General features: G+C 43.9%; 1 protein-coding gene across 2 annotated transcripts in view; it reads right to left on the bottom strand.

The window, feature by feature from the left end:
- Positions 1-13764, bottom strand: part of LOC124552703 (glycerol-3-phosphate dehydrogenase [NAD(+)], cytoplasmic) — a 114282-nt gene extending 100518 nt beyond the window's left edge. Inside the window, exons 1-2 of one of the 2 annotated variants that reach the window (XM_047127044.1) lie at positions 13507-13764; positions 5330-5507 (exon numbers count right to left, since the gene is read on the bottom strand). In XM_047127044.1, coding sequence (XP_046983000.1) covers positions 5330-5507; positions 13507-13763 — 435 coding nt within the window. In that variant the 5' untranslated portion in view covers position 13764. The remainder of the gene's footprint in view (positions 1-5329; positions 5508-13506) is intronic. The other variant, XM_047127043.1, reaches the window with a different exon arrangement.
- Between the last annotated feature and the right edge of the window lie 576 nt (positions 13765-14340).

Genomic DNA, 14340 nt, shown 5'->3' with positions numbered 1-14340 from the left:
TAATTTAGTGGATTACTCCTACTACCTTACTTGAATTGGTGAGACCTGTGCAACTTTCCAGTCTCTGGGTACGGATCTTTCATCGAGTGTTCCATTGAAACTGATGAAAATATCACAGTATAATCTATACAGACATCTAACACACTTACATTGTGGGATTTTATGTACATTAGCTACAACAAACATGTACAAACACTATGGGAAAGAAAGACTGTCAGCAACAGGAACAAAAATAGAGAGATCACGCATAGGCTGAATAAATAAGACTGTTTCCGTCTGTGTTCAGCTCCACGAGTGAAAGCCGAGTAATGAGGCTGTGATCACTGGCTTTCTTATCTACAGTACAATAATCAGCAGGGCAAACAATGCATTCAGTACAGAGGCACACAACACTATTTGCAAATCGGGACATGTTATGAATTCTGTTAACACATTGCTGCTGAGAAAAATCTTCAAACATTTGCTTCAATACGTGCACTGTCGAGGTACGTGTGGAAATTAGCAAGGAAATGTGGCCAGCTGCAGAACACTGCTGATTAATGTCTGTAATCACTAATCAATGTCAGTATGCTCACAAGTGACCTCCGTGTTGTTTACTCAGTTCATTATCACCATTATGTAAGCTCCACTCAGCAGAGCAGGCAGCTACCCGCCAACACTTCCACACACATAGGAATTCCTCACACGTCACGACTTCTTTTAATACACTGATACCAAAGCACACTTCTTATCTGCTGACAGAAGTTGCCTGTAAAACATCACCGATGAAAACATTTGTTTACTATTTCACACCAGTTTAAGTTTTCTGACAGGTTGAAGATAAAGTCTGGGTCTTTTTTTCTTTCTTTAACAGTGTAATTCAGTCCAAAACTTCAAGAATTTTTTTGGAATTGTATAAATAAAATGTATCAGTCAAAAGAGAGATAACAATAAAAGTAGTTAGGTGTGTTTAAAAGTTCAGAATGCACCCACGCCACAGCAAAGTGCAGCCCTCAACAAAATTCCTCGACAGGCCAGAACTGTGAGCCATAATGGGACAGACCTCCAGCTCGGACAACGCCTTCCTTACCAGACGATCTGGCCAGCTGGAGCTCTTGCACAGATTCAGTCTCCCCCGTTTACGTAACTGTCCCGTATACACTGCCAGGTTACCTCCCTCGGGTACCAGTCAGATTCTCACACGCCACTGCCCGCTAGACCTGCGAAGCGGAGAGGTACGGAGGAAAGCTCGCAGGCTGGGATAGTAGAAGCTGTGCTCGCAGATTCCAGCTCCGGTGTGGGTTACAGAGTGTGTCCAGATTGCTCACCTGTAAACGGTAAGCATCCAGGTTCGAACTTCGACGAGGCTCTTACTTAAAAAAAAAAAAGGCAGAAAATCGTTGTATTACCTACATTACTGTTTGTAAAAACAGCAATGCTACAGAGGAGACGTGCGATTGCAGTGAAATTTATTCCACAGATTACAGACGCATCAGTATACGGAACTGTACCCGCGCTCTGGCCGAGAGAATTCGGCACGGCGTGAAGCTGCCACGCGTTGCAATGTAAGACTCTAGATGTCGTGGCACAGAATTGGAGAGAACCAAATACGCCGTTCGGGAACACGCGGTCGCGCAAGTTTGTAGGCAACCGGCAAAGCGTCTACAGTAGAGCGGGAGGACGGTGATTAACAAGTCGCAGACCAGTTACGTCCCCGAAGTGTCTGACAATTGAAATGCGGGGTGAACGGGCTGATCGGGAAAGTCGCGGTAATTGCCACCCTCCGAAGAAGGCTCGAACTGCTGTCACCGCGTGTGGCTCGGCACTGTCTCGACGAAACGGGGCGTGTGGAGCTGCCACTGTCTCGGCTCGAGCTTCACCGACACAGTGTATACCCGAATTAGATTTTCACTCTGCAGCAGAATGTGCGCCGATACGAAACTTCCCAGCACATTAAAGCTGTGTGCCGGACCGAGACTCGAACTCGGGACCTCCGCCTTTCGCGGGCAGGTACACCGGTGACTGCGTCCGAGAGCTTACCGCACGACCGAAGTCTCGGCAATTACCGGTCGACAGAAGCTGACGATCGCCCCGAGCAGACGGTGCCAACTGTCGAAGTGCACATGTCTACACCAGTTGCACTGCTACTGTGTAAGGGCAGAGACTGCGGACAAATTTGTTCTGTCCGTCACGGCTACCGGTACGGGTGGTGGTACTGTAACTGCTCGTCACGGTGCACAGTCCTCTTCTATTCGTCAGTTCCAGACACGCACCAGTCTCAGTGTAAGAGGCACAGAGGCATTTATTGTGCACTTTAAAGCAGACGCGGCATACTCGCACTCGCTTACACATTTCCTCTCCGTCTGACAGACTCTGCGACGATCGAGCACGGCGTACCGTCGAGTCGTCCGATCGCACAGAGGAATGTGCTGCCGGGCCTACGTGTGTGTCCTCTCACTGCAGTCTCTATTACTTATTGTGGTTCCGCTGTTCTACACATCCTCTAATTTGGGAGTAATTTAGAACACACAAATATTAGTGTACTTCATAATGTAACAATGATGCAGTTATCTGCATATTTAATCACTGTCCTGACACAGAAAGGGCACAGTAACAGACACAGACCGAGACAAAATTCTGGAACAGACAGGAGTGTTAGAGCATGTGTGAGAAAAAACTGTTAAGTAGGACAGAAACTTTCAGCTGCCACCTTCTTCTTCTTCTCTCTCTCTCTCTCTCTCTCTCTCTCTCTCTCTCTCTCTCTCTCTCTTTCTTTTTTAAATATTAGGTGAACAGTTTTGCCAATCAATGTGAATATTCTACACACCAGTTTCCATTACGGTAATTAAGCCTATTACACCACCATCGTCGTCATTATTATTAAATATTTGACAATTCTAAATTGCGCATTCATAGGGTTTAAACCCCAAAGAAAATTAAAAGCTACAGGTTAATAATTTAAGAACAAAAATGTTCAAGTAATATAAGATAGAATGGAATGCAAAGGCCTCGCTAGAGAGTGTGAAGAAAGTGTTGTCCATTTACTGAAGACCTGCAAGTGGCCATGCTGTGTAGGAATTGCCATCCAATCACCTACGTTTAGCAATGTCGGGCCCAGTGAGTACTCGACCGGATGACCATTTGGGTACGCCTTACGTCACTGGATCAGTCCGGGACACGCGAGTTGCCGAAGCTGCACCCAATTTAAATACTCGCACCGGGCCGGTGGGTCGTACTACTACCACTATTATTATTATTAGTGAAGAAGATCTCAGATTTTACTTGTACAACAGTCAAATTAGAAAACAACTAATCAAAATATCCACAGGTGTACTGCCAGTCTACAGTGTCCAACAGGCACAATATTTTGGCAACCGTACATGTCGCCACTATCAGGTGAACTGACGGACTGAGCTGCTGCGAACATGCCGGCACGGAGATCCGTACGCTATGGCCGCTCAGAGGGAACTGGGTTCGGTGGCGGTGGCGGCCGATTTAAATACCCTCCGCCTGCGGCGCGCTCCTTCCGCCGTCCGCGACCCGTTCACATGATGGAACAGATTGCGACGACATCTGAGATAACGTCAGTGTGATGGCTCTGTCCGCCGTGGTTATCACAACTATATGTTTGCTTGATTTACTCTCGATTAACCCAATCGCCGGTTCCCGAGCCTTGCTAAGATCATAGTCACAGTCACGATTTATGAGGTAGTCATCGGTGCGAATTTCGATGGCCTCTCTAACAATGCTGTCCCAGTATCTCGACGTCTGTACCAGAATCCTCGTGTGTCCGTACTCCGTAGAGCGAATTTCCGACAAACAATGTTCAGTGGCCACCGAATTGCTAGGATACATCAGTCGAGTGTGGTCAAGAGAAGGGCTGACGGCACCCTAGGTCATGGGGTGTGTCGGAAGACAACGCACACCGATCTGTATTTGCACGCAGACAGCTACCACCACCCTTCACAGAGGAATGGGGTACTTAAAACTCTAGTACATAGGGCGCGCACTATCTCTGACACAGATAGTCTACCCGAGGAATTGGAACATCTGAGAACTGTATTTCGAAAAAATGGGTACTCAGAGTGGCAGATTCAATGTGCTCTCCGCCCAACCTCTACAGCACAACCTGTGGAGATGGATGAAATCACGAGGGAGGAGGTAGGCACTGCGTTTATTCAATATACAGGTGCACTCTCGGGGAAAAATCGCCTGCATTTTGAAGAAACACCAGGTTGGAACTATGTTTTGTCCTCCGAATAAAACTCGTGCACTGATGGGGAGTGCCAAAGATGACCTCAGTTCGAGGAAGGCCGGCGTGTACCAGATTCCGTGTCAATATGGCAAGTCGTATACTGGTCAGACGATGCGTACCGTCGAGGATCGATGCCGTGAACACCAGAGGCACACTCGACTGATGTATCCGAGCAAGTCGGCGGTCGCTGAACATTGTTTGTCAGAAAATCACGCTACGGAGTACGGACGCACAAGGATTCTGGTACAGACGTCGAGATACTGGGACAGCGTCATTAGAGAGGCCATCGAAATTTGCACCAACGACGACCTCATAAACCGTGACTGTGGCTATAATCTTAGCAAGGCTCGGGAACCAGCGATTGGGTTAATCGAGAGTAAATCAAGCAAACATATAGTTGTGACGACCACGGCGGACAGAGTCGTCACACCGACGTCATCTCTGATGCCGTCGCAATCTGTTCCACCGCGCGACCGTGGTGCAGGGCGCGGACGGCAGAAGGAGCACGCTGCGGGCAGAGGGTATTTAAATCGGCCGCCACTGCCACCGAACCCTCTGAGCAGCCATAGTGTACGGATCTCCGTGCCCGCACATACACAGGAGCTCAGTCCCTCAGTTAACCTGATGATGTCGACACGTACGGTCGCTGAAATATTGTGCCCTCTGGACACTGTAGACCGGCAGTACACCCATGGATATTTTGATTATCAAATACGGTGGGAGAAACTTGAGAATCATAGAAAACAACTGCACAAAAATAAAAGATTGAGCTGTTCACTTTGCTACAGAATATGTGGATCATTTGTCCTCATTTGTAGTCCGATTAAAATTAGTCGTCAGTCGACATTTGTGATAGGGCACACGAACGGTGTCACGACAGCTGTCGCCGGCACGCGAATTACGGCCCGGCCAAACAGAGAGCGAGCGGCCGACAGACTATGTCATGCGCCGTGCGCAGGACGGAACCGGAATGCCGCGAGCGAACCTGCGGTCCGTCCCGGCCTGTCGGCCTTGACGTTACGTCGGGCCCTCCGACCAGATGCCGGGTGTCGACTGACCTCGATCAGACGTAAGTAAATAGCAGCCGGCACTCACCACATTAGGGGGCAGCTTGTGCCCGGGCAGGTACTTCACATTTTCGTGGGTCTCGTTTATGATCTCCGTCAGCTTGCGTCCCTCCACCATCTCTTCGTACACGTACATCGTGACTCTGCTGTCCACATAGTCCAGCCGTTCTGCATTGGCTCCTACGATTTTGGCAATTGCGGAGCCCCTGAAAATGAACTGTTGTCAGTTATGCCCGTTCCGGCATGCAGGTGATGCAGTAGAAAACTATTCTAAACACAATCACTTTAAGCAATAGCTAATGTGTCAATTGGTACAAAAAGTTTAGAAGGAATTGAGACAAGTGGGTTCTGCAACACTAAATTAGGTAAGTAGCGGGGAAGTAAAATGGCAACATTTTTCGTGGTGCCGTTCTTTTAATCGGCACAGGACTCAGTCAAAATTAATAAATATGCTGGCCAGTACTTAGTTCTACATTCAGGGGGTAAAGTGACGACTTACCCGCATATATCGGCAGTACTAGACACGTCACCTCCGAAGGAACATACCACTTGACAATTACGCCTCATTTACTTGTTTTCTTTATTTGATACAGGTACATGTAGCAGACCAGAACAGATCTATCAATTTCAATTTTTATTGTATTCTAGTACTTTCGAGTACATTTCAATCGCTAACAGTACAAGTGTTCCACCAAAAATCCAAATGTTTATGTTTCAATTTCACCTTGTCCTAGCAGCTATTTTTCTGTCCATTCACTCATTTCACCTCTGGCAAAGATTTTTGCATAGGAAAAATTAAGAGTCATACAATGACCTTTTAAACCCCTGTTATAACTAAGTACAGGCAGTCAAAAGTCGACTATCTCCAATGTGACTCTCCCTGGCACAGCACAATAATGTTCAAACTGAGCTTCAGGTTGAGAACAGCTTTATTTAAAACAATCATATGAAAAGTACCCAAAATGTGAGAGAAAAACAGTTCGAGTCCCCAAGGATTATAATCGCTTGTGTTTTTTTATTTTTATTTTATTTTTGTTAAATGTACTTGCTCCTCGCATTGCCCAGTCGAGCACAGGCTCGTTCTGCACTTCTCCACACTTTCCACCATTTACCTGCCATTTCTTGCTCACTACTCGACAGCCTCTTACATCTTCAGTATGCCAGTCAGTATTGTTGTTCCATCTCATTTGCAGCCTATCTCGCCTTCTGGCACTATCCACTGCTTGCTCAAATATCTTGATGAGCATTTGTGTCCCTCTCCCCCCAATAATGAAATTTCTCAAATCCACTGCACCCCTTCTTGTATTTCCACTAAGGAGAGCATTGAAAACCAAGGATTTCTGGCTGTCAACACAGTACTTAATTTCTCACTACCTCTGGAATGACCAATTTCTGCCTTATCCACCTCTTAATTCTTTCAACCAGTTATGTTGTATCATCCCGCTTTCCACGTATTCCGGTAACCTTTCGGCCATTCTTTTGACAAGAGGACAGAGATTCGGCCTTCCCTCACGAACGATGTTCAAGCTTCTTTCGTATATTCCTTATTTTGTCACAATTTGTATTCGTGACCATCTTTCTTGAGCCCTTACATTTTCCATAGAATTTATCATCTCCTCTACTTAAAGTTCTATAGCAGACATTTTCTGTTCTACAGGACACATTTGACTATATAGACTCTCTCCTGTGATAGCCAACTTTTAGTACCTAAATCTGAAATTGATTTTTTTGTTTGTGGACATTTCAAGATGAGCAAACTTGCACAGGATAGAGTAGCATGGAGAGCTGCATCAAACCAGTCTCAGGACTGAAGACAACAACAATAACAACAACATGATGTGGTACGATACTCTGAAAACTATCGCACCGTACGGTGTCGTATTCTGATCTTCATTCACCAGTTGGTATTTGTGTTCTTAGTGCAACAGTTCTGCCTACACTAAGTGTGGCTTTCAGATTTTGTCTGCTACCTCTTACCGGGAAGGTGTCATCCACATCAGCAAGGTGACACATTATTGCTTTGACTGCATTTATTTTTATAATTTGCGAAGTACCGCAGGTAAGATATTCTTGTTCAAAACCACTTTTGACGTCCACTTAAACTTGCTCCATTGGTTGTATAGTTTGCAGAATGCTTGACAAATAAGCTTACAAGGGAACCTCCCCATCGCACCCCCCTCAGAATTAGTTATAAGTTGGCACAGTGGATAGGCCTTGAAAAACTGAACACAGATCAATTGAGAAAACAGGAAGAAGTTGTGTGGAACTGTGAAAAAATAAGCAAAATATACAAACTAAGTAGTTCATGCGAAGATATGCAATATCAAGGACATTGCGAACGTGGGAGCACCGTGGCCTTGTGGTAACGTGAGCAGCTGCGGAACGAAAGATTCTTGGTTCAAATCTTCTATCGAGTGAAAAGTTTAATTTTTTATTTTCAGTTTATGTGACAAACTCTTATGTTTTCATCACTTTTTTGGGAGTGATTATCACATCCACAAGAAAACCTAAATCGGGCAAGGTAGAAGAATCTTTTTACCCATTCGCCAAGTGTACAAGTTAGGTGGGTCGACAACATATTCCTGTCATGTGACGCACATGCCGTCACCAGTGTCGTATAGAATATATCAGACGTGTTTTGCTGTGGGGGAATCGGTTGATCTATGACCTTGCGATGAAATGTTTTCTGTTCCCATTGGAGAGGCACGTCCTTTCGTCTGTCTACTAATCGCACGGTTTTGCGATGCGGTCGCAAAACACAGACACTAAACTTATTACAGTGAACAGAGATGTCAATGAATGAACGGACAGATAATAACTATGCAAAAATAAAGAAAGTAAAATTTTCACTCGAGGGAAGACTTGAACCAAGGACCTCTCGTTCTGCAGCTGCTCACGCTACCACGGCGCTCCTGAGCTCCATGATGTTGCCTATGTGGCCCATGGACTACTCAGTTTGTATATTTTGCTTATTTTTTCACAGTTCCACACAACCTCTTCCTGTTTTGTCAATTGATCTGTGTTCAGTTTATCAAGGCCTATCCACTGTGCCAACTTATAACTAAATCTGAGGGGGGTGCGATGGGGAGGTTCCCTTGTTAGTACAAACTAAAATTCTTGTAATTCGTTCAGTAAGACCACTTTATGAATTCATTTCTGTTCTCAAAGAGTAGTTGTGCATCAATTTTAATACTCCTCAGCCCATACGTCTGTTCTCAGCCGCCGAGAGACATGAGGGCACAATTTTACAGCACATACTTAGTAGCAAGCTGTTCCTGCAGCTGACACACGATTTCACCGGTGTGCTATTAAAGTGTTGTGGCAAAGAAAGGATCACTGACACAATATGAGAGTGCTCCCTAAAATACACGAAGAACTTTAAAAACAACAAATACACATTTATAAATATGTGCAGCTGTTTATTTATTAGCGTGCCAACATATAAGGATTATTAAGTTAAATATATTTATAACAAACATTTTTTTATACAAATAAAAGCAGTATCTATGTTTACATCACCTACAACTGCTAGTGTTAAGCACTACACATCCATGTTCTAATGCTAATACAATTTTCTTTTGAGTTTAATAAGCACACATACCAAAATTACAAGTATTACTAAAACATAAACTGAAATGCATGAGAACTTTATTTACAAAAATATATGGTAAACACTTAGAAGGGTAAACAGTGGATGGAAGATGGCAGGAGTTGCAGTGATGTGAGGGGCGGAGTAACATTATGTTGCCCATGAAGAGGATTAGACGCATATCAGAGGCAAAAAGTGGAGGGGCTGATGGCAAACACAAACAGGAAATTATGTGAGAATGGTGTGTGGAGAAAATGGGGGTGGGAGGAGTGGAGGAGACAAAATGGTGGTGGTGGTGGTGGTGGTGGTGGTGGTAGCAGCCTGGGAGGGGAGGAGGAATGCTGGTGAGCAAAATGGTGATTGTGGAGAGGAGGGGGAGGGCAGTGGTGGCATTAGTGACAGGGCAAACTTATGGAGGTGGCAAAATGGTGGTGATGGGGAGCGAAATGATACTAATGTGGGATAGTATGTGTGGAAAGGGAGAATATGGTGGAGGGGGGCAGGGAGGGGGGGGGGGGGGGGAAAAAAGAGAGAGAGAGAGAGAGAGAGCACGTGTACGTGCATATGTGGGGGAGGGGGGGGGGGGACTGCATCTGCAGGGGTAAAGGAATATGGTGTACAGGGGAAATTTGTATGTGGGAAAGTGAATTGTGTGTCTGTGAGAGGAATTTAGTTTCTTTTTTTCGGGGGTGGGTGGGTGGGGGGAGGGGCGACAGCAAGATTTTGTGCCGTGTGCAGCGACGGGAGTGGGCAGATGTATGTATACAAAGGGGCAGAGAAAATGGCTTTAAGAAGACAGAGAATAAGGAGGTCTAAGCAAGTCATAGCCCAATCTGGTTAGTTACTTGCATGTTCTGTGGATCATATCTGGGAAATCTTGCTTTGATAAGGAATGTGTTAGTTTTACAATTATAGTATATCATCTCAGAGGAATAAAAAAGGCAACACACCAACTAAGATTTCTTATTACTATTATTATTAATAATTTTACTGCACATTAAATTGTTTGTATCATAATTTAGGCAGTCAACATTTTGCCGACGAATACTTACTATTTTCTGTGCCACACTTTGGTTGAGTGGTGGACATGGTAATCACTTCCCCTTCTTGTATTACAGTTATGGATCTTAGTGTTGTTTTACAACTGTGACTGTTGACAGCAAAATTTATAAGGGAATACATTCTCTGAGAACCTGTTGTCAGGATACTGTTTAAGTAACTGACAACAAGGCACCCACTGTGCAACACACAATTCACATAATTTTTTTCCTGTGACATCATTTGTGCAAATGACGTTTGTGCATGCGAGTATAAATTTATTTTGTCTGTTCTGATGATGGCCTGTTCAGCTGAAAACTTTCGTTTGCCCTTTTTTTGTTATTGTGCCAGTATGCAACTCAGCATCTCTGCTATACAGTGGGTAGAAAATTTCCTTTTCATAATATTGTTACTATTCCATCCCGAATTTTCCACTGTTTAACTCTATCTTTTGGCATTTTAATCTGCAAAATCTGATAATATCTCTAATGCAAACGTTGCAGAGCTTAGACATTTGAGAAGTGCGACCTGTGACTCAGTTCAACTTCTTATGAATATAAATGTCTTTTCCTTTGTCAATTTACACTCAAGAATTATTTCTAATGGCATGGCCGGGCATTGTGCTTTACTTAAATACAGTGACAGTCCGTTTGCGAAGACCAATTTATTAATTTCTGAGGAAATATTGTTCACATTTTCAGCTGGTGAAATTGCTCCACTAGGCTCGATTGACATCTTCGCATCGTCAGCAACAAAGCATTTTTGTTTTCAGCCTGAAGACTGGTTTGGTGCAACTCTTCGTATTAGTCTACAGGCAGTGAATTGTCTGCTACATATAAGCATTCACTGTAAACTCTCCGATTCTTCATGCTGCCTCTGAAGTACAATAAAATGATAATATAGATGCTTTGCAATCTTATGATTATCCATTGTGTCAGACACATAAATGGTATTTACGCACAAGATTTGGTGACAGGATCACAAAATAACTTGGCACATTACAGCTCCAATTGGTACTTTCATCCCACAAAATCAACACGTTGAGCACCTCCACATTGATGCCAGTGGACTTTTACCACCATCCGAAGATTACAAATAGCTACCGACAGTGACTGACTGTTTCTTTTGTTGGCCCAAAATCTATCCCGCAAAGGACACAACGGCAGCTACTAAGGCTGTGTCCTCCCTTCACGAGTGGATCCTGTGCTACGGTGTTCCTCTCCACGTCACCACTGACAAACAATTGGAGTCATATCTCCTTAAAGCACTCTCACCATTGCTCGGCACAAATTGTATTCAAACCTGTGCCTGCCATCCCACTGTCAATGACCTCGCAGAACAGCTCCGCTGACAGAGACCTCACTCACATGCTGTGCCACAGAGCATCAGAGTGACAGCCTTCTTACTGTCCTACTAGGCCTCCGGACGGCTTTCAAAGAAGGTGTCAACCCTATAGCAGCTGACTCTTAAGCTCTGTCCTGTGATTCAAATGCACATTCTACCCAGTGGCCATTCATTTTCTGCAACTTTTAGTCAGACAGGTATTCACCTGACACGAGGCCACTCAAAATGCGCCATACAGTGATCCAGACCCAGTACTGTCATGCCACGACAAAACATTCAGTGTTATCAAGGGCTCTTCCGTTACAATATCCCTGCCGCACTCAAGCCAGCCTTCGCCCCAGCTAACCCTCGCGAAGGTAGAGCGGCAGCAGCTAGTACCGAGGCACTAAGTACGGCCGATTACACGAGGACACTGGCTGCACCCGGTCTTCCACTGCCACAGCCTGTGCCTCAACATATAAGTCACCACTCATTTTGGGCACCCCATATGTTGTGACCTTATGCTGAGCTCTTTGTCTCTGTACTATGTAAGCTACACCTGTCTGCAACTATTTACTGCAGAGAAGCCTTGATCTCCCTCAACTTTAACATCCCTCTACTTCTTTCTTTCCATTACCACACACACAGTTCCTTGATACTTCAGGAAGTGTCCTGTCAGCTGGGTCCTTTTAGTCAGGCTGTGCCATAAATTTCTTTTCATTCCATTTCGATTGAGTACTTCCTCACTAGTTACTCGATCTACCCATTTAGTCTACAGCATTTTCTGTAGCGACACATTTGAAAAGCTTTTATCACCATCTTTTCTGAATTGTTTGTTGTCCACATTCTGCACGGGTCTATAGTTCCAAACAGGCTTTGTCTTTCTCTACACAACTTCAACTGACATGGCTACTTCCACTTCTTTATCTGCAGCTGCCCCTTCTACAGTCCTTTTCGTGTGGAGTTTCAATCCTTTATGTGAACGTACAGTTTACCTCCTCTATATTTTCTTCTTATCTTTATGAACAACAGAGCAAATATTTTTTTTAAAGTCAGCACACAGGTATTTGTAGTCTATCAGTTGGTGGAACGGTTCAGAATTGTCACTTTGAATAGATGGTTTAATTTTGTGTTACTGGCTGTTACCTCATCATGTTAACTACTAACAAATTATTTAATAACTTTTTAAGATGAAATTTATTGCATTGCAAAGCAATAATTACTTCCTACTGTGACAATGTTAGACAAGAATACGAATAAAAATTTAAACATTTTTTTTCCAATTTTATACCATTTACAATTCGTTTATGTGGCTTCCAAGAGAGGGCAATATCCAATAATGCCAACGATATTTTATGTCTTTCTGCGTGCGTGTATTGGGGAGGGGTTGAGAGAGGGGAAGGGAGCGCTTATGTTTTAGCTTTTATACGCTCTTCAGCATCTGCTTTCACATTTGTAACACGCATAAGCAATCCCAGAAATCCAGTACACAAGCTTTCCAACTCTCAGTAATAATTAGCACAGCTGCAGCACAATACCGTGTACTGCGTCGGGTACTTCCGAGTGTTTTGCACGTTTTATGTATTCATAATGTGCGCGACCATTAATACGCTGAGAGTACCTCTTATCGCGGATGACGAGGTAAGAATTTTCCGCAAACATCCGAGTCTCAAGGGCGACTAACAGACGCGTCATGTTAAACTATTACACAGACGTCTCCTCTTTTATTATGCCAGTGACGTCGTGTTTGTTGTTTGAGTGAAGTGTCGTTGTTCTGATATTCTCACGAGGATGAAGGTCAGTACTTTTTACGGACGCATTTTCCAGTTTTCCTAACTCCCCGTCAGGACTGGGATCTAATTTCAAATTGAATAAATTCAAGACTTGTTTAAAAACGATAGTGCAACTAGAGGTTTTGATTACTAGTGGGAATTCATAAGGTGTATTCAACATGCACTGTTCTAACACATACGTGTAGTGCGTAATGAAAGTTTCCACTATTATCTACACAGTTGGTTAGACATGCGTATATCGCAACTAAAAACAAAACAAAAATGAACATACTATCTCATTCTAAGACGGTGACACGCAACAGAAAAACAGCAAGCCTTTCTCCTGTTCTACTACATTATAGTACGTGAACGATCGTCGCGCAAACACAGCTGCATCGTTCGTAACATGCTGAATTTTTAGATGGTGACACGGTGTGTTGTGAAGCACAAAGAAAACACAGATCATGCAGAAACGCGACTCACCAGTTACCGGAGCCAATGATACAAACTTTCTTTTGCTTCGGCATTTCTAAATGTGAACGTATGTGCTGACCGCTCTGCGTACCTATAACAGACTGCCTCCGCCGATACGGCAGCGTATCGTGCTTTCTTAAACCTTGGAATTTGGTCTTTATAGAACTGTTGCCAAGGATAGTCGAAAACCAACGGCAAGGTCGATTAACATCAAATTGCAATGAAATCGATTTTATACCAGTCGATAGTCGTAATAACTTGGCCATTTGCATTTTGTAAAGTATTGCGATATTGACAAATTTGCGTATACTATATAAGATATTAAAACATAATTAAGGTTGCATATTAAATGATATAACTTATCTTAGTAAAGCATTTGATGCCGTACCACTGTACTTCTGCACTTGTCCTGAATCAATCAGAAGACCTCCACTGAACAGAATTAGATGAAGTTCGCAGTTCTCGAACCCAGGCGGCAGGCACAAATGACTGATGCCAAAAGCAACACTGTACATGTAGTATAACACAAGTCCCGAAATCTAATAGCAAAATGACGAGGACGCGGAGAAACGAGGTATCTGGAACTTAACTCCTGTTTGAAATATTCGTAGCCTAAAACAGTATTGATCGGCCGTTCGCAGCAATTAAAAGCCTCTTACAAAATAAACATTTGACGTAATGATGTGTGTCCCTGAACTCCGCCAAACGCTCGTTCGCTCGACATCCACATAGTACATACAGCTCTACTTTCGCATGAAAATGCCATCTCCCACTTTCCGCAGCGGACATATTACCAGGGAGGATATAAGTTGCGGATCATCAGCGTAGTCTGTTATACATTTT

This window comes from Schistocerca americana, chromosome 10 (assembly GCF_021461395.2).
Source record: "Schistocerca americana isolate TAMUIC-IGC-003095 chromosome 10, iqSchAmer2.1, whole genome shotgun sequence".
In the NCBI taxonomy this organism is placed as follows: domain Eukaryota; kingdom Metazoa; phylum Arthropoda; class Insecta; order Orthoptera; family Acrididae; genus Schistocerca; species Schistocerca americana.
The sequence above is the reverse complement of the archived record's forward strand: the minus strand, read 5'-3'. Positions and strand labels throughout refer to the sequence as shown.